The sequence below is a fragment of the Pristis pectinata genome, chromosome 5, assembly GCF_009764475.1.
Source record: "Pristis pectinata isolate sPriPec2 chromosome 5, sPriPec2.1.pri, whole genome shotgun sequence".
Taxonomy (NCBI): domain Eukaryota; kingdom Metazoa; phylum Chordata; class Chondrichthyes; order Rhinopristiformes; family Pristidae; genus Pristis; species Pristis pectinata.
The window spans coordinates 26485503-26507180 of record NC_067409.1 but is presented as its reverse complement, the minus strand read 5'-3'; the positions used below and the strand labels follow the sequence as shown (position 1 = coordinate 26507180).

Here is a 21678-nt window from a genome sequence, read left to right as displayed (position 1 = left end):
AGAGATGTAGAACATGATTTCCCCAAAAACAGAACAGGCACAAGGGGCTAAGTAAACTTCTTTGCTCCAGTGCTGCTTGAACCAATTAAACAGAGTTACCAAAATAATTTTCATAAGTCTTTCCGATACATTTGGGATTTGTCTGCCAACTCTTCCTTCTGCAACTGTGCAGGGCTTTTCCAATTGGTTTTTAAGAAATATTAGCTACAAAACCAATACATGTGGGGAAATAAAGAAAAGAAAGGGGATCAAACCAGTGATGGAAATGTCAGGAGTCTTATATCACAACTCATACTCATAGGAATTGTCACAAACATATCATCTCATGGATGAGACTAACTCATCAGGTGGATGTAAAATGTGATGTTAGCAAGCATATTTATACAACAGGGCACTTTGCAAAGAAGGATATGCTTAGATTTCTGATGAAAAGTTTCCTTCTGCTACTGTAAATGATCCCAGCAATACAAATTGCAGCGCCACTTGTCAAAATTGATCAAAAGCACACATCAGAAATACTGCTCTAGGAGCTGCAGATTTAGCTCACTTGTCACTGCGATCTTCTATTAACATAACAACAGGCAGTGCATTTATATTACTGGTATTCTAGTGAAGTAGTACACACAAATCCACATAAGAATCTGCAGGAGTTGAGTTTCATTTCCAATAAATGCATCAAAACAGCTTTTAAAAAAGTAAAATTCTAAAGCAGACTAAATTATGACAAGAGTTCCTGTTGTGCAGTTTAGATCGTTTACCTATATTTAAAAACAAAATTCCAAATAAACAGATGCATCTGTGGTTTTTAGTTACCTCTTAAATCAGATATTGAATTCTCCACACTTTCAGTTCTTTTCATGATGTACACTCTTCCCCATTAGGAAGTATGTAATAACATCCCATGGTAACTGGCCCAGAAATTTCTTTCCCTCCAGGGACATGTCTAGCCTCTACTCATCAATTCACTTCAATAACCTAGACGAGTTTAGGAATTTCCCTTGCGGCAAACTGCTGCACAAACACACATATGATCATCCATTTTTTTTAAAAAAATCATTCTCAGTACGTAGGCGTCATTGGCAAAACAAACTGTACTACTTTGGTACTGCTAATTAGCACAGCAGTATACTGTGCTAGTTATTAAATTTTTATAGCCTTATTTGATTTCCAAAAGCAATGAAATATATTTCTACAGGATGTTAATGCACCAAGTGCAATGTTTCAAAACCTTTTGTCTTTAGGTACAAGATAATGTATTCTATGCAAGTGTTTAGTCTTAATTATAGCTTTGATTTCAGTGTCCAACAATGATAGATGACACAACATAGAAGAATGGAATTCTTTTCATGTTGTACACCCACAGACAGCATCAAGAAGTCAGGAGTGGCACAGGAAGTAGCAAAGGAAAACTAAGCTAACCGCAGACCTCAGCCTCAATTTGACAAGAAAATCCCCAAAACACCAGTGTAACATTTTCCCCATTTTCCCCCCACACAAGCTATCCTGTTCCTAAAAAGATCATCAATTCCCAGCAAATACGTGACAAGAGCTCAGACTAATTTCATATTGGACTCTTACAGTCAGGAGAAGACTTTTTTATCTTATCAGCCTAAGTGAATTCAAGCCCAAGCCTCAATATTTAAGTCAGTTGCCAATCCATTGTGTTATCCAATCTCATTATAAACCTTTTTTCCCTTACGTTGAAATTCAAATTAAAATTTATGAAACAAGTTAGTTTACAATGTTACTATGACACTGTGAAGATTCTATTATTAAAATTAGTGCCAGTACAAAAGGCAACAATAACAGGCGCAGCATAACGAATATAGTAGAATTCTGATCTTTCTTGCAGTTGAGCTCATCCATTTGAAAATTGCTCTATTCTCCAAGCTACATTATAGCTGTACCTAAATTGTCCAAAGCAATTGCTAGTTTGAAAATGAACTGATGTCAAGGATGTGCAAATCAGCAAGCACAATTCTCCTTAACATCCCTGGCAACACTCAAACTATTAATTTTGCACAAACTTAATAAAAACTCCATTTACACAATACATGAATCAATGACATCCTTAAGAAATGCAATAGTTCATCTGGTATGCCAGTAAATCAATACTCAACGCAAAATGCAAAAATAACCTTAGCGGTCAAGGAAAAAATATGCAAATTTTAGTGTCATGGCCAACTTTAAATGGTTGTTATTCTTTGACAATAGGTAAACAACCATTGCATGAACATAAAATCAAGTAAATGATTTCCCTATAAAATGAATCATGTTGATAATAGGTTAAATTTTCCTTGAATATTAATTTTTAAAAATCTTAATCAGAGTACACAAACACAAACTTAATTAAATAGTGCACTCCAAAATCCAAGTAATTATATAGTTGATCAAGGGGGTCAAATGATGTGCATAATATTTTGTTCCCAAAACTACAGTATAATCACTATCATATAAATATTTACCAACATGTGTGATATCACACTAAAACAATACTACAAAATTGCAAAGCAATTATGAGTTGTTTCTAAATGACATTATGAAACTAGAAATCACATACATTGACTAAAAATTAAATTCAGTTATTTGCACCAAAGAAAACTGGCTATAGTTTGGTTTATAAGATGGTATTTTTTTCTTGCTGTCAATGACATCCTCTGAAATGTAATTGGAAAATCACTTGCTGCCGCAAAACAGCAAATTTCACGACATTTAAGTCAGCGATAATAAACCGGATTCTGATTCTTGGGCTGGTTGAGGAACATTTCAAGATATCGTCAAATAACATTTTATAAACACCACATACTCAAAGGTTTAGTCATTCAAGGCAATGGTTAAAGGCATCAGAATGAAGTACGGCGCCACTTATTCTTATGGATGATATACGTTAGAATCGTTTATTTTTTAATACCCCCCCCCCTCCAAATACTTAGCAGCTGGCACATCTGTATTGGTTTTCCTCGGAAATTAAAAACATTCACCCATGGGATTGCACTATTTCCCTGTGTCATTCACTTATCCCATCACCTTGACACATGCATGTAAACCCAAGTACAATAAATTAAAAGAATGCTTGAACGGGGGGGGGGGGGGGGGGGGAGAGAGAGAAGACGAAGACACAACACTTTGCAAGCCCCCTATATGAGAGCTGCAAAAAACCGCATTAAGGAAATCTTTACAAAAAACCCCACCAGGCTTAAGGACGTTGCTTGCTGCAGGTGCTCGCACGTCACACGCCCACACCGGCCTGGCTCAGCAGTGGAATCGAACAGTGGGAGTTGGAGGTTCCGGGTAACCCGCTGTCCACCAGCGGCAGCCGGGAGGGAGGGAGGCAAGCAAGCAGGCAGCTCACCAGCCCCAATGACAACCACTGCCCGCCTGCAGCGGGCGACACTAGGTGCCCACGCCGCCATTTTTTTAAAAACACAAGCAGCCGAGGCATATTTAACCATCATCATTCTGCAGCTAAAAAGCCATCAGTCAGCAAGTACTGTTACAGAGGGAAAGGTCAGAGCGAAGACGGCTGCGGCGGAGTAGGCGGATAGGCCAGGTAAGCAGGCCGGGCAGCCTGCAAAACCCGCTGCCACACACGGGTCATTTCTCGCTGCAGTCCATCATTTTGAGAAATCCCGAACCGGGTCAAGCACCCGCAGGGTTTGACTCACCTCCTGACAGAGACGGGGGTGGAAATGCGACCTGACTCACCGTGCTTTCTCCTCGGATTCGCCTGCTTTCTGTGCTTGCACCTTGAGGCGTCCGCCATGATCCGCTCTACGTGGGCGCCGCCATCTTCTTTCCTTTCGTCCATCACCTCCAGCGGGAAACGGCGGCACCGATCCCTACTGCCGCCTCCCTCCCCGGCGGCGGGTCCGGGTCCCGGTCCCTGTCCCTCCCCCTCCGGTCCGGGTCCGTACCCCTACCCCATCCCCTCCCCCGGGCTGGGTCAGTGCCCCCCTCCGGCTTCTGTCCCCGCCCGCGCCGGTCCCTGGCCCCCCTTCTTTCCCCGTCCAGCAACAAGCTGCTGAGGGCTGGTGGCGGGACGAGTTGAAATTTAGCGGAACGCAGCCAGGCCTGTCAAACACTTCTGCGAAGGTTTTACAATGCCATATTTTGTTGAAAGTTTAAGCGATAAGCGTGGCTGCTTGGATTTTGAAGATTGACAAGACTTCAGGACTGCCTTGGCCCTGCGTGCCCCAGAATAAATTAAATCTCCTGGACGTTGGTGTGAACATCTCAGGAGAAAAACAAATTCGTAGAGGAATCGATGTATCAGTATTAAACGATTCAAAATGAGCAAAAATGGGTAGTTGGAAGAGGGAGGTCATGTGATGAGACTTGCAACAATTTAATCCACACGCTATTGCAACTTTAAATGGTCCTGAGAAATAAATGGCATTAAAGTTAATGATTTTATTCGTTGGGGGGGGGGGGAGAATTATCCCATAAATCTGTAAACTATGCATCATGCTTTTTTTTAACTAATGGGATTCACAAAACACTCATCTTTTATACACATTCACTTGCAAAAAGCAGAATCTGAATTAGAGACAATATCGTCATGTCGTAAACATTAGCACCAATGTCAAAAGGAAGGTTTTGAGCTTAGTAGATAAATAAAGTATGTTTTCAATTGACGTCAAAAATACAACCCAAACATTAACACACCTCTCCCACCACCCCAACTCTAATGACAAGATTAAAAGGAAATGCAAAAGTATTGCTATGCCTGTATTTCATGAATTTCTAAACTAGAACAGAGGTCACATTGGACATGGTCAGGTTCATTACATCTGGTACAAGTGCTATATCTAATGCTATTATTGGAAACAAAATGTAGGAAATACCTAGTGTCAAGCAGAGTATATATAGAGAAATAGAGCTGGAAGAAATTCAAGATCTGCAGGTTTTAAGCAAGGACAGAGGTGGAAAATTGGGATAGAGAGGGAAGAAACAAACAGATATAATGCAGGGTGATAGGTTAATTAGCCACTGTAAATTCCCTCTATTGTGCAGGTGATTGGTGAAACCTAGAAGACTGATGATGAGAATGTGGGGAGAATAAAATATAGGATTAGTTTAAAGGGGTGGTTGATGGTTGGCATAGACAGATGGGCCTGTTTCTGTGCTGTATCTCTCCATGATTCCATTTGTTTTTTTGGGTGTGTAAGAACTCATGGTATGGCTTTGATGTACTGTTGTATTCCAGAAACTACAGATGTGAGTCAGTAACTTCAATAGAGGATGTTTTGCTGTCACTATACCTCAGCCTGATAGCTGTGTTTGCAACAGCATAAAATAAATCCATTGATACTTCGGGGTGGAAGGCAGGAGAGATTATATGAAAAGGTCATAATGGTCCAAGCCAAAAAATGGGTGGTAGGGAGATAATAAGATAAACAAAATGGATCAGAATGAGATGAAAATGTTAAATGCAGAATCATTACCAAAAATTAGATCAGTGGTTACAACTTAAATTGTTAAACACAATATTAAATCCAGAGAGTTTAAAGTGCAAATTAAAAGTTGAGGGTTTTGGTTTGTTATTGTCACATGTACAAAGATACAGTGAAAAAACCTAGCTTTGCATGCCATCCATACAGATCATTCAAAACATAAATACTTTGAGGTAGTACAAGGGAAAAGCAATAACAAAATGCAGATTATAATTACAGTGCAGGTAGACATAAATTGCAAGGGCCATGACGAGGTAAATTGTAAGGTGAAGAGTTCATTTTTAACATATGAGGTTCGTTCAAGACTCTTATAACAGTGGGACAGGAGCGATCCTTGAGCCTGATGGTGTGTGTTTCAAGCTTTTGTATCTTCTGCCCAATGGAAAGGGGGAGAAGAGAGAATGTCCAGGGTGGGACGGGTCTTTGATTATGTTGTCTGCTTTTCTGAGGCAGCAAGAAGTGTAGACAGTGTCCACGGAGGGGAGGTTGGTTTTCGTGATAGACTGAGCTGTGTCCACAACTCTCTGCAATTTCTTGCAGTCTTGGGCAGAGCAGTTGCCATACCAAGCTGTAATGCATCTAGATAGGATGCTTTCAATGGTGCATCTGTAAAAACTGGTGAGGATTAATGAGGACATGTTGAATTTCCTTAGCCTTCTGAGGAGGTAGACATGCTGGTATGCTTTCTTAGCCATCATGTCTACATGATTGGATCAAGACAAGCGATTGGTGATGTATGCACCTAGGAACTTGAAGCTCTCAACCATCTCCACCTCAGCACCATTGAAGCATACAGGGGCAGCTGCCTTTGGGGTTCAACTTGAAAGACACTGAAGAGTGACAAGATCAGAATGCTGCATTGCAACACTAAATTCTGTTTTTCTACTTTGATGTACATTTGTATGGCATGACCTACCTGGATGGCACGCAAACAAAAGCTTTTCATTGTATCTCAGTTCATGTGACAGTAATAAACCAATACCAAATTATGGCTTGATGGTGGATGGTGAGAGATAAGAGCATAAGAAATAGAAGCAAGAGTGGCTATACTCGCCCATTCTGCTGTTCTATAAGATCATGGCTGATCTGTTACCTCACCATCACTTCCCTACAGTTGATTCCCTCTGTTTCAAACAATCTATCAATCTCTGTCTTGAAGCAGCAACTGAGCCTCTACAGCCAACTTGAGCAGAAGAGTTTGAAGATTCATCAACCTCTGACTGAAGAAATTTCTCATCTCAATCCTAAATGACCAACCCCTTATTTTGAGAATGTAACTCAGGTTTGAGACAGCTTAGTTAGCAAGAATCATCATCCCTGCATCTATCCTTTTAAGCCCCTTACGAATTTTATACGTTTCAATGAGATGACCACTCATTCTTCCAAACTCAGGAGAGTATACTCAGATCTACTTAATCTCTTCTTATAAGACATATTTGTGGTCTCTGGAATCAATCTGGTGAGTCTTCAATGCCCTCCACCTCTATTGCAAGAATACCCTTCCTTAGGTAAGGGACTGGACCTGTACTCGACATTGTAGATGCAGTCTCACCCATGACTCTATATAATTGGAACAAGACTTCTCTACTCTTGTACTCAAATCCTCTTGCAATAAAGGCAACATGCTGTTCGCATGCTGAACCTGCATGTTAATTTGAAATAATTCATGTAAAAGAGCATTCAGATCACTCTAAACCTCAACCCTTTTCGATATTTCTCCATTTATAAGATACCCAACCTTTCTATTTTTCTACTAAAATAGATGACCTTATATTTGTCTGCATTATACTCCATTTGTCATATATTTGCACATTCAATTTGTCCATTTCCCTCAAAGCCTCTGTATGTTCCTCACAGCACATATTGCCACCTGCCCCCAGATGCCAACAGGAGATAATCACAGATCCAAACTTTGAAAGGTGGAATTTCAATAGGAATCTATGTGGAGTAAGTCAGAGGGAGAGAGAGTTGCTGCAGAAAGAGATATGGCCATAAATGTTTTTTGGCAGATGTGTGCACGGTAGCGTAGCGGTTAGCGCGACACTATTACAGCGCCAGCCATCCGGGTTCGATTCCCGTCGCTGTCTGTAAGGAGTTTGTACGTTCTCCCCATGTCTGCGTGGGTTTCCTCCGGGTGCTCCGGTTTCCTCCCACATTGCAAAGATGTATGGGTAGGTTAATTGGGTTTAAAATGGGCGGCACGGACTCATTGGGCCGGAAGGGCCTGTTACCAATAAAAAAATTTTTTAAAAGCAGTGAAAGTGAACAAGGAAAGGAAAGACAAGCTGAAATATGGTCAGAGAGAAGAACAGTTCTTCAAGGTGTGCATTCCTGGATGAGAATTGGCACTGAATGAAACATTGATGTAAAATCAATTACTGTGGATGCCAGAAATTTGAAATAAAAACATATAAAAAAAGTAGATTAACAATTCAGATGGTGAAAAATCAGCAACTGAAATATTGTCTCTGTTTCTCCCTTTGCCAATGGTGCCCACCAACTAAGTATTTCCAGCATTTCTGTTTTTCGATGTACATGTGACTAATAGATATCTTAAATTACCAATGCCCACAGTATTTTGTGTCTTGTAATGCTATAATCTGAGAACAGAACAGGTCAGCCTTGGACAATAGCAATGCAGAGGGTTGGTCAATGGTTAGGGAATGGAGTTTGTGGCAGAGACCAAAGGAAGCAGAATCCATCTTCTAAAAAGTTTGTTGAGAAAATTTCTGCTCATCCGATACAGAATGTCGGACAAACAACCTGTCAATTAGTTCAATAGAGGGGTTGAGAGAGGTGATGGTTAGGTAGAGCTGGATGTTTTCAGTGTACATGAGGAAACTACCTCAATGTTTTCAGGTTTTACTGAGGAGCAGCATGTAGATTAGAAAGAGAAAGGTGCCTTTGTAAGATCCATAGGAGAATGCCAGATGATATGGTGTGTAAATGACCATAGTCAGTGCGGATCAGGAATAACATCTCCTCCTTGCTGATAATCAGTACAGGCGCACTTCAAGGATATGTGCTTAGCCCACTGCTCGATTCTCTCTACACTCATGACTGTGTGGCTAAACACTGTTCAAATGCCATCTATAAATTCAGAGATGACACGACTGTTGTTGGTAAAATCTCAAATGGCGACAAGGAGGCGTACAGGAGTGAGATAGATCGGCTGGTTGAGTGGTCTCACAATAACAACTTTGCACTCACCGTCAGCAAGACCAAGGAATTGATTGTGGACTTCAGGAAGGGGAAGTTGGGAGAACATACACGTCCCCATTGAGGAGTCAGTGGTGGAAAGGGTGAGCAGCTTCAAGTTCCTGGGCATCAACATCTCAAAGGATCTATCCTAGGCCAACACTTTGATGCAATCATGAAGAAGCACGCCAGTGGTTCTATTTCATTAGGAGCTTGAGGAGATTTGGTATGTCACCAAAGATTTGCAAATCTCTATAGCTGTACGCTGGAGAGCATTCTGACTAGTTGCTTCACAGCCTGGTATGGAGGCTCCAATGCACAGGATTGAAAGAGGCTGCAGAGGGTTGTAGACTCAGCCAGCTCCACCAAGGGCACAACCCTCACCACCATCAAGGACATCTTCAAGAGGCAGTGCCTTTAGAAGGCGGCATCCATCACCATCCAGGACATGCCCTCTTCTCATTACTACCACCAGTGAGGAGGTACAGGAGTCTGAAGACCCACAGTCAAAGAATTATGAACAGCTTCTTCCCGTCCGCCATCAGATTTCTGAACAGACCATGAACAATACTTTGTTATTCCTTTTTCTTTTGCAGTATTTATTTATTTTATAATTTATGCTGATTTTTATGTCTTTGCACTGTACTGCTGCAAAACAACAAATTTCACAACATATAAGTCAGCGATAATAAACCTGGTTCTGACTCTGAAGTAGAAGAAGTTTTTGTTGATTATTCCTTGGCTAAGGCTGGTAGGTAAGGGTAGAATTAGGTAAGTGAAGTTCCATCCAGCGTCAGCAAAGCAGAGTTATTGGAGAAAGGTGGTGTGTGTCCGGCAATGACAAAGACTGAAAACGATTGAGATATTTCTATTGATGGCACTACTTACTGAATTGTCAATTTTCCTGTTGAATAGGCTTGGCTCGGGTTTGTTTTATCAATTGATCATAGTAGATTGTCCTCAAGCCTAAAGCGCTGAAGTTACAACAGTTCTCTTGAAGCAAAATGCTTCTTTGTGAACTCAACATCATCATCAAATCTGAAACACTGTGCCCTATCTCCTTTAAAGTGCTCCTTAAAGCCAATCTTTTAGGCCGAACTTTGGTGATCTGCCCTGGAAATTGACAGAATGTTAAAGACTAGCTGATCACCTAACCTGTGATAATCAGACCTTCACAACTAATGTCTTAGCATTCCTGTAACCTCAGGCACATAATTCTAGAGTCATAGAGCATGGAAACAGTCCATCTGCCCACCACACCATATTAATCCCATTTTACAGCACTTGGCCCATAGCCTTCTATGCCTAGATGATTCAAGAGCTTGTCTTGACACTTCTTAAATGCTGTCAGTGACTCTGCTACCACCACTCTCTCTGGCAGAGCTTCCCGGGTGCTAATCGTTCTCAGGGTGAAAAAGGTCCCCTTCAGATCCCCTCTAAATCTCTTACCCCTTACCCTAAATGTTTGTCCTCTAGTTTTATTCACTTCTGATAAGGGGAAAAATTTCCTGCAGTCTATCCTATTTATACCTCTCATAATTTTAAATACCTCCTTCTCCCCTCCTCACCTCCTTCGCTGCAGGGAGAACAGACCTAGCCTCTGCAGTCTTTCCTCATAACTGAAATGCTTCATCCCAGGCAATGTCTTGGTGAACCTCCTCTGCACCCCCTCCAGAGCTATCACACCTTTTCCATAATGGGGTGACCACTCTAGCTGAGGTCTGACCAATGTTTAATAAAGTTGGAGCATAACATCTCTGCTCTTGTATTCAGTGTCTTGACTAATGAAGGTCAGTATCCATATGCCCACTTAACCACATTATGTCCTTGCAGTGCCACTGTCAAGGATCTTTGGACTTTGCCAAGTTTCCTCTGTTCCTCAATACTCCCTAGGATTTTACCATTCATGGTGAATGTCCTATCCTGATTAGTACTCCCAAAATGCATCACCTCACATTTATCAGGAATAAACTCCAAATGCCATTCCTCAGCCCATTTCAGTAACACCCTGTAGCTTAAGACTACTCTCCACACTGTCAATGACTCCACCAGTCTTCGTGTCATCTGCAAACTTACTGATCATGCCTCCTACATCCACATCCAAATCATTTACATATATTACAAACAGCAAGGATCCTGGCATCAATCCCTGAGGAACACCACTCGTCACAGGCATCCAATCATAAAAACAACCCTCTAACATCACTCTCCATCTACTATTGCCAAGCCAATTTTGGATCCAATTCACCAACTTGCCCTGGATCCCATGGGCCCTAACCTTCTGGACCAGTTTCCCATTTGGGACCTTGTCAAAGGCCTTTCTGAAGGCCATGTAAACCACATCCACTCCACTGACTTCATCAATACATTTTGTTACCTCCTCAAAAATGTTAAATTGTTCAGAGAAGATCTGCCCTTGATAAAGGAATCTCTAATCCTTTCCAAGTAATCATTAATCCTGTCCATCAGAAATTTTTCCAAAAGCTTCCCTACTACTGGTGTTAGGCTCACAGGTTTGTAATTACCAGGCTTTTCTCTGCTGACCTTCTTGAAAAGGGGGACCACATTTGTCGACTTCCAGTCATCTGCTGTCTCCTTCATGGAGAGCGAAGATTTAAAAATCTTAGCCATTGCCACAATAATATCTTCCCTTCCTCCTACAGCAGCATGGGATAAATCTCATCTGGTCCTGAGGATTTAACCACCTTTAAGCCTGCTAACGCATTGAGTACCTTCCTTTTTATTTCTGGAACCTTGAACTAGAATTTCACCTAACCCTTGCTGAGTTCTCCAACCATAAAATAAGGTAAGATAAGATCTTTATTAGTCACATGCTACATCGAAACACACAGTGAAATGCATCTTTGCGTAGAATGTTCTGGGGGCAGCCCGCAAGTGTCACCACACTTCCGGCACCAATATAACACTGCCCACAACTTCCTAACCTGTACGTCTTTGGAATGTGGGAGGAAACCGTAGCACCCAGAGGAAACCCACGCAGACATGTGGGAGAACATACAAGCTCCTTACAGACAGTGGCGGGAATTGAACCCAGGTTGTTGGTGCTGTACTAGTGCTACACTAACCACTACACTACCATGCCTGCCCGCTTCATCTGTGAATGCAGATGAAAAGTATTCATTTAAGACCTCACCTGTATTTTCGGGTTCCACGCATAGATTGGCCTTCTTATCCCTAATGGGCCCTACTCTTTCCCTGGTTATGATTTTGTCCTTAATAAACTTATAAAATGCCTTTGTGTTTACCTTTATTCTTTCTGCCAGTGATATTTCGTAACCCCTTTTTACCTTCCTAATTTCCTTTTAAAGTGTCACCCTACATTTTTCATACTCTTGTTGGGCCTCCCCTGTCTTTATGCTGTATTTTTTTCCCTTTATCTATCCCTCAATATACTGGAGAGGCAAAAAGTATTAAGTGCAGGAGCTGAGATTTCATGTTAAGTTACCGGACAACACTTCCCACTCATCGCACAAAAAAATGACAGGTTTTGCCAAGTTGAAAAACTCCTTACTTGCTCACTGCAACACAGAAGGAGGCCATTCAGGCCATCAGGACCATATTGGCTCCAGCAGACCATTCTCATCTATCGTGCTTCCCCATTTTTTATTTCCCTGTAATCCTGCAATTTATCCTCTTTCACATGCCCATCAACTTCCCTTTGATTCTTTAGCCAATTACTAACATTAAGAGATAATTCACAGTAGCTAGTTAATCTAACAGCATGGTTTTGAGATTTGGGAGGAAACCAGAGCCCCAGCAGAAAACCACCCAAACACAGGATGAACATACAGACTCCACACAGCACTCAAGGTCAGCATTGAACTCAGGCCCTGGGCTGTGAAGCAGCAGCGCTAAACTGCTGCACTATTGTTCCGCCCACTCCTCATACTTTTATATATAACATGAAAAAACTTTTAAATTCAGTGCAGATTTTCTACACTTATCAAAAATATATTTCTCAAAAATATTTGTCTGGAGGCCCAGGTTTCCCAGGACAGCCTTCTCACAAGCATTTTGATTGCTCTTACAAGCATTTTGATTAGTGATGTGGGGCTGCTTTGAAGCAAGTTTGGCAAAGTCCAGGCTGGAATTGAAGCTCTCCCATGGGTATTGCCTTGGTTTTACTTGGACTAGTGTTTCCATAATGGAGTGCCAGAATAGGAAATTACATCACTAAGTCCTGACATGCAAAAGTAAATGCATCCCATCTCTTGGACTCTGCAATTCTGGCATTATTTACTTTTCTGTTATGGAGCTGTTGCTAAGTTGTCCACAATCTGCTCCACTGGATTAGAGTTACAGATTTCCAGCTGAGGTAACTCAGATGGAATACCAATACAAATTGTGTCAAAGTGAACATTCAGATTTAGCAGCAGTTTGATGTTTTTTTCCTGGCCTGGCCTATCTAAGTTTGACAACTGAGTCCCTAAAATTCACAGTCTTTCATGGTCCTCCTCCCTTAGCTCAGTTGTGTCCAATTGTTATCAGTTCTTGGCGGTACAATGCCAACAAAAAAAAGGAACTCCATAGAGTTCAAAGGTCTCACGTTATAACTTGAACCCTGTTTCTGCAATTTTAGTAGGATGTCTGTCATGCACTCTAATTTAATTTGAATCTGTTGCTTCTAATATCTTGGATGTCACATGAAGACACACAAACAGGTCCAAAAATGCAAAAAAAACATAATGATTTCAAAAACATTTATTAATAAAACTTACGGGTGGAAAATCCAACCTATTTAAGGAATATTTTTCCAGTTGTGTTGTGCTAAGAAAATAGTCACTTCTGATATTCAAAGAAGTCTGTTCTCAGTGCAGTACAGCTCCAATATTCACCACATTTAGTTCTTTTTAGAACTCGTAGATGCAACGTGCAGCCATACATTGGTCAAAACAGGTGGCATTACATAGAAATATTCATTGTCACAGCACAGATCAGAGGCTCTGGTATTGCTGCAAGCTGGAATTGATACTGTGCCAGCTTAACTAAATTCTGGTGTAAGCCCCTCAGATCAGTTTCTCAGTGGGAGTGGGGTGAATATATTTGTATTGATTACAAGCTCATTGTAGATTTAGAGTGCAATTTTAATTGCAGGATTAATTTAATGCAAACTTCCATCCACAAATAAGCTTCTTTTTTAAAAGGGCTATTGCAATCTTCTGGAATACTATCACCCAGGTTTGGTTCATTAACCATTTGATTAATGACTGAAATTGCACCACTCAAGATAACTTCAGACCTCTATTAAAGTACCAATGATCAGTAGCAGCTACAAATATGGTATTCCTATGTTTTATCCCAATACTAAGAATTTAGTGCAACGTAAAGTGTACCACTGCCTTACGGCAGTTCGGGTAACAGAAATTCACCCATACGGAATTCACAAATCACTACCAAAAATTTTGAGAAACAATAAAAATTTGCTCTTACAGAATTTATGTGAGAAAAATATCTAAATAAACACAAAATGAGAAAGAAGCTTCAAATTTTCTATATTTTTTGTCAAGGATTCACGTTGCAGAGAATCGCAATGTGGGCAGTTTTCTAGGAACACAACTCCTCCATAATGCACGGTTGTACTGTACATTGAACTGAAAACATCTGCTTCAGTCTCTTTGCTCCCTCTCAATGGCACATTTGTCACAGTTACTCGTTTTATATATATGTTAAATAATTGGACACAATTTCTTCATGCAATAGCAGGTTAAACAAATACATCTGTCTCAGTGTATGTCCAAAATGTAATCTACACCTAAGTGAACAGTTGTGATGGAACTGATACCACTGTAATTATAATATTTAGCATAATGCAAACAGATCCTTGATCTACCAAGAACATAAATGTACCTCAATCCTTCTGCCAAAAGTTGTCCTGCTGAGAGGGACTGCCCTCACCTGGATGCATTCTTACATATCTATTTGAATGCAGTGACAATTCTCCACTCCCACATCCTTATCTCCAGGTTCCTCCAACAATTTATCCCTGAACCCCATTCTGTTTTTCATCCCCATTGTGTGCCTCACAAACATCAACCTAGAATATAACCTCAAATTTTAGGGGGATGTTGACCACCACTAGCACTAACCTACCTCTAATGCTTTCACCCTCCACTGTGTCTATGTGGTCAAGTTAGTTGTCTGATATCCTCCAGTTAAGCACTGGGACAACCAAAGCCGTCTTCGCACCCAATAGAAAATCTGTTCACTTACGACTGATTGCATCTCACTCTCATCCGTTGTTTTAGGCTAACTGACTACTCACAGCCTCACCAATCTATTTGAAACTAGGCTGAGCTTTCAGCCCCATTATCCACTCCCTCACCCAGCTCTTCCTCTGTAAAACTGTCTTGGTTAAAAATTATTTGGCTTCTGAATTTGTGCATTAATCCAGTAGTGTGCCACCCACCCTTCCTGATTCATTGTGATATAACAAGATCACAGCTGTAGATTGAGATTCCTGTATGAGAGTACAGGTGCATTCTCAGGGGCCAATGCTACCATAAAAGGTAAACAGCAGGGGTTTCTATACTTAACAATGAATTTGGTACATTTGCTATTTCTCTACCATGCTAAACTATATCAGCCCTGGAAGGCCATTCTCCACCAAATCACAGCATGGCTGTAAGTGTAATATGCTGGTGATATTTTTGCTGCAAGAGTAGGAGGGGAAAGCAGGGAATGCGGCCCATTTTCTTTTTACAAACAATAACGTCCATATTCTTGTCAAGGAGATGGAGAAGGGGGTCCATTGTGCCATTGGAGCCAAGAAGCTAACCAGGGACACGATGGGGTTGGCAGACAACAGTCACGGAACTAAGTGTGACAAACTCTGCAACATGGATTAATACTGAAAGAAGTACCTTCACTAAAAATGTCAAAGTGAAAGCTCTAATACTTGGAACTGAACTTCACATCATCTGCCTTCAGTTGCTAAATTCAGTCCCCTCATACAGCAATTCACACAGACAGACACAGAGGAATCAAGTAAGACAACCAAATCATTGGTGCATATTGAGATAATGTTTCTGCATTGTCTTCCAGTTTAGAAGTTACAAGAAACAGAAGACAGTTCCAACAAACTGGAGAAGGACTCTGCTGTGCTCAGTGCCTAACTCAGCTGGAAGACCAGCTTCTTATCCTCACGGGCATTGTGACAACCCAGTTCCATGCTGCTGCTACTTTAGGGGAAGCTCCAAATCCCCCTGGCATGTGCCCCTTAAGTTCACATTGTAAAATTTCCCTCAAGGTGTAGATCCCATGAGGCAGGTCCTTAGGAGAATTCTGTGTCAACTGGTGGAAACACTTCAGCATCATTGAAGAACACAGATGAAGCAGGTTTGTCTTGCTATAAAGTACAGATGGAGGAATTCAATGTCTTCAAGCCCCTATATCATCTGAAGCTGATCCAATCAGATGTCTGCTTTAGCTGAGAGCAGATTTCACTCCTTCAGGAATAGAGAGATCCCACCTGGGAACAGACTGATCTCCATGTGAGATTACTGTTATGCTGCAAGTAGATAATTGACAACTGGGGAGGACACTGGTGTCCTCAAGGAGCAAAAGTCTGATTGTGGGAATTGATTATCAGTATTAACACAGGTCCAGAGCCATTACTGGCCCTTGTGTGATCTGTATCAAAGCAAATACGCAGTACTTTATATGTGAGGTCCACAGGAATTGAAGGGGAGAGCAGTTCTGTTACAATTCCCCCTCGGTCTGGCCCTTAGCAAATGATTAGGAATGGTGGTTGTGTGTATACCCTTTAGTTCTATAATGGATAACATCCCTGAGTGGGGGGGGGGGGGGTACATCCTGTGGGGCAAGGTCCTCAGGAAAATCTGCAGGCAATTATATTGTCCTTGACTGGAACTTCAGAGAGGGCTACCCATCACCACTTGTCATGATAATCTGTTGCTCCTCTTCCTTCACCTGCTGGAGAGCCTCAAGCATAGGTTTGTGTTTCCTGTTGGCCAGGTTGTGCAGCGAGAAGCAGATGACAAGAAGGAATGAAACCATGTCTGGTGAATACTGGAGAGCACCCTGGATATATGCAGAGAGCAAATTCACACTTGGAGCAGCTGGATGGGATTCTCCCGTGGGCTTTCACTACAGTAGTACTCAGCTGGGCTCTCCGGAGCCTAGAGAGAAGACAAAAGCCAAAGAAGGAAGGAATAATGTGTATCCCCCAAGATTCATCCCTTGGAGCAGTGTAGTAGCTGAAATACAGAAAGCAATGTGTAATGCAAGCTTCCTGGATATATGGATTGACCTTGAAAAAATTCTTCTCATAGTACATCATGACTTGTATACAGTAGTCTTTGTGATTCATGAAGAAATCTGGATTCTTAAGGGGACCCTGAAGTGCAATATAAGTACACTGTCTTTCAGAGCTTGAACTACTAGGAAGTCCATTGTGCTTACAAATCCATGCACCCATTCAGCCCCATGGTCTCTGCCAAAGGAAAAATAGATCAAGTCCCTTTCCCTTAAGAGGAACTTCAGTAATGTTGGTATGTTTTGGTGAGCAGCCAAGTGCAGGATGTGGGATAAATCAGTTGTGACCCCTGGGAATGATGCAGAGGGTCGAAAGGTCAGGACGGCAGTGATCTTAACCTCCATGAGGAGAGCTGTCCAGATAAAGACCTTAAGAGAGACTGAGAAATGATGTGGCTCTCTGTGCACTCTGGAGGGGTTGGATTAGTAGATGTGAGCTCTTCCAATCCTTTCCCTTTAGGGTCCCTAGGCATGCACGTCCAGCCTCTCGTATGTGTCCTGCAGTTCTATCTCACGCAGCACACCCAGTGAGTTACCACCAAAGCACTCTTGGTAAGGAATTTTTGTCTGTGAATGTGGCTGTGCACCACACCCAAAGATTCTGGTCAGTAGGAACAGGATTCAGAATCAGCCTTCTGAGTATTTTGTAGCAGACTGCAACAATTTGTGTAAAATGCATAAGTGGCGTCTAAATCACCCTACTGCACAGAATGCAGAATTGTGAAAATATGCTTCTTTGGTGACTGAGCATTGATCAGTCCAATTTGGAACAATGTGATGCTGTTGCACTCAGTGAGAGTCTTATGTGTCAAGTGGGTCATTTGTGCAAGTGTGCTTCCCAGTGGGAAATGTCTAGTCTAACCTTGAGTCTGACGTGTTTCAGATAGAAAAATGGAGCAATTGCATTCCATTCCAGAATGATTACTACAGTAAAAGGCAGCACAACACAGGAGAGTTTCCTGGCACCTATCCCCACTTCTGCCTCAGCTTTTCTGTTGCTGAAAACCTCATCCATGCCTGACCCCCACCCCCCCCATCTCATGTGATCACCTGTCCAATACCTCTCCAAAACCTGTAGCTTTACAAATCAGCCATTGCACAATTTCTCCCCTATACCCCAGTTATCACATTTTAATAGTTGTGAAGCTCTGATTATCCACTTCTACAGTAAGCCAAACCTATTTTTCATTTCATCTTTTAGTTGTTAATAAATCTGTCCTTTAAAACCTAAGTCACTGCCATTTGAACTGCTATTCTGCACCTTCCGATCTCAAGGAATAACAGAGGCAACGAAGCCTGTAAACCAAAGTATTGTGTTGAACATTCTCTGTTTGATCCCTTGGGTCTTCCCTAGTTATCTAGAGCAGAAAGCACTCTGCCACATACAGTTCAAGAGTTACTAATTAGAATGGTTTGAGATACTAAAACTGAAACCTTTCTGGAGCAAAAGATAACACTGCTCTCTACCACTCCCAAAAAATGTATCTGAGGGGACAAAGGCTGGAGTCCTGAGTTATCCCAGAAATTAACTCATCAGCAAAGGAAGAGAAACTATTGGATAAAATAGTAACATACAGTTGTTGGGTTTTGTTTTTCCATCTGATAATATTGAGGGCATTTTTCCTAGTTGCATTCTATCATGGCATATGAGAGGAAAAGCCAACCTGGAATCACTACATTGAGGAACATTGTGAAGGTCATTAAGAATCCCTTAAAGGTAGCAGTTCACTTCCAAAAATGTAAGCTTTAAGAAAACAAACAAGGATGCCATCAATAACTACCCATAGTTTGAGAAATTCAACAAGATGCTCAAAGTAGGCATCACTTTTATGCAATTGTTGGGAAAGGAGATGAAAACGTTGGCCCATGCATCATTTTTATATAGCTGTGACGATGTCTTGTGCAATTGAATGCTCAGGAATTAAGGTTGAGAGAATGCATGAATTTACCAAACATTTACAGCATTACGCTTGAGGTAGTGGATGGTTGTGTTTTTCCTTGGGACATAGGACACAGTGCTGTAACATCCTGATTGTTCAACCTTATCTTATAATGGTTGGTTTCTGTCCTTGCAAGATATTCTTTGCTGCAAATTGAAAGCAAATGCAACAACTTGGACAAAAATGGTAGGAACAAAACTAGCAGCATATTTTTAACATATGCTTTCAGAAAATATGGGGCCTCACTAAATTTTAGCCCACTTTTTGAAACTGTTAGCAGTGTAAGTAGGAATTTTATGTGTACACTGAATATACCCAATGTTTAATTAGCTTCCTGCTGCATCAAAACTCTCCTGTTTACACTGCAGAAGTGTACATGAAGGCCACCTCGAGATAGCATATCAGACTTACGGCACATTAAATCTAATCTCTAAACTTGAATGGCAGAGCATTTAAAGATTCACAGTCCTGCAGTCTGAATTGTTTCTCAGGGAATAAATATCCCCACAATTTGCCATCTAGTCCATTGATACTGCTGACTACAGGAAGGTATTTTTCACTTCCTCCACTATGGCAAGCCCAAACCTCCTTACAATAAATATGCAGCTGAAGCATCTGTGACACATGACTGTCAGAAAGCTTGTTCTCTGGAGCACAATCCAGAACATGGAAAATACCGGGGAGTCTGGGACCCATTGATGAAAGGTGACAGGAACCAGGCATACACCATGCAAACCCAACCCATTTCGTGAAGCAAGTCAGAGTCGCTTAAAGGTAGCAGTTCACTTCCAAAGATTTCTGTGCATAGATAGGCATCGTGGTCAACATGGACAAGCTGGGCCAAAGGCCCATATCTGTGCTGTACCACTCTGTGACTCTATGTATTTTCATTAATGTGTTGAACAAATCAACCAATGAAGTATTTCTTGTGCTTCAAAACAGGACAATGGCCAAATTCTACAATGCAAATACCAAATTCATAAAACCCTTGATACCCCTTATCTCAGCCAAATATATGTGCACATGCAGATACAATTACAGTATTTAAGAGGCATTTGGAGGGCGATAGGAAAGGAGTAAGGGAGTATGGACCTAATGCGGACAAATGGCATTGGCATAGACAGGCATCGTGGCCCGTATCTGTGCTGTACCACTCTGTGACTCTATGCATTTTCATCAATGTGTTGATTGCTGCAAAACCAAGTTTGGAAGACAGTAGGAAATAGCAAAGGACTTTTCAACCATTGGCACTTCCCATTCTAAATGGAGAGAATTGGTGATTAAAAATTTTTCCTGATTGTGACCATCAAAGCCTTGTTGCACTGCAATCAATGTGGAATTGTGCAGAATTATGCAAAGGAGGTGTTTGAGTTAAATGAGTTATGAGTTCCCAGAAATACTTATGTATTTATATTGATGAAAATAAAACTGCTAAGCATGCGATCAGAATATGCCATCATTTATCTTCCCTGCAAGTAAACAGTTTTCATAATTCTTAACCTATATCTATGAATGAACATGTAATAAATGCCAGCTTTGTACGTGACCACCCACACCCAGTATAGCCATTCTGTTCTGATTGGCTTCTTAACTGTTCAGCTTTGTCCTACATTTGATTATGGATCAAAGGCAACTCATGCTTCACCAATTAGGAAACATCTGGATCTATCATTTCTATCATGTACTTCTGAAAACTGCATTTGAAGAGTAACTCAATATTTTAAAATTCTATCTCCTTATTCTCAGCCTAGTGAGAAAATTTTGAATTCAAGACCCACTCCAGAGATTTGAGCACAAATATCATAAAGGAAATGCCACACTGTTGCAAGTATGATCTCTTGTTTAAGATGCAAAACAGGGCCCCCAAAGCTTTCTTTGATGGACATGAGAGATTCCAAGGCACTATTTCAAAAAAAGCAGGGAATTTATTCCCTGTATCCTGGTCAATAATCTTTCCTTAATCACATCACTAAAACAAGTTATCTGTTCATTATCCCACCGATATTCAAAGTGTCTTCTGTGTGCAAATTGGTTATTGCATTTACCACAATACAACAATACTTTGTTGATTGTAAAAGACTTTGGGACATCCTAAGGTTACAAAAGGTGCTACAAGCATACATCTATCTTTCTTAATAAATTTTGTATGGATTGGTGCACTATACTGCACACAGTCCTCTAATTGATGCCTTTTTGACATGTTATACAGGCTCATCATTACTTGGCTTTTATATTCACACTTAGGACTGGTGTTGGTCCAATCCAGACTTTGAAGTACAGTGAATTCCTGTTTTACTGATCACTGCTTATGTTATCAGCCAATTGTTAAAAAAAGAAATTTCCTTTGCAACTCATCTTCTACTATGTTATTATGGTTAATTGCAGGGATCATTACACTTCGGTGTTGAGACCTTTTCAAGCAGCAGACTCCCATTGTTGAAAGAAAATTGCTTCAGTTGCTTTCAGTCAGTTAACTCTACCATCCTGCATGTGAGTAGGTATGGGCTGTCAATTATTCTTGACTTGTAATGTATTGTGCATTCTTCTGGTCTGGTCTTTCAAGCCAAGTATCACTTTCACTCATTTACTCAGATACAGGACATCAACTAGCACTGTAAGGTCCAGGACAAACTGCTAAAGATGTGCTGAAGCTGGGTGCAGCCACTGCAAGTGCTCTATGAAGAAGGGGTCTTTAATTGCCATTGCATTCTGGTAATTTGGAATCTGTGTCAAAACCCGATGAACTATTTCCTCAATAATTGTATATAACTGATAAGTGATGTTAGAGCTAA

The 21678-nt window shown here is 41.0% G+C and overlaps 1 protein-coding gene and 1 long non-coding RNA gene across 8 annotated transcripts in view; one reads left to right on the top strand and one right to left on the bottom strand.

Annotated features, from left to right (window-relative positions):
* The window catches only part of znf438 (zinc finger protein 438), a 210621-nt gene extending 206248 nt beyond the window's left edge, over window positions 1–4373 (bottom strand). For 3 of the 6 annotated variants that reach the window (XM_052016539.1, XM_052016546.1, XM_052016540.1), the window contains exon 1: window positions 3706–4373. In XM_052016539.1, the coding sequence (XP_051872499.1) occupies window positions 3706–3808 (103 nt within the window). In that variant the 5' untranslated portion in view covers window positions 3809–4373. Of the gene's footprint in view, window positions 1–3191; window positions 3273–3665 lie in introns of those variants that run through there. The other 3 variants (XM_052016543.1, XM_052016544.1, XM_052016542.1) reach the window with 2 other exon arrangements.
* On the top strand, window positions 3327–21484 carry LOC127570748 (uncharacterized). Of its 2 annotated transcripts, none has more exons than XR_007956387.1 (3): window positions 3327–3550; window positions 11315–11457; window positions 21272–21484. It is a non-coding gene; the product is annotated as an uncharacterized LOC127570748 (long non-coding RNA). The 2 variants fall into 2 exon arrangements; XR_007956388.1 differs by lacking the exon at window positions 21272–21484 and adding an exon at window positions 15714–15851.
* Window positions 21485–21678: the final 194 nt, after the last annotated feature.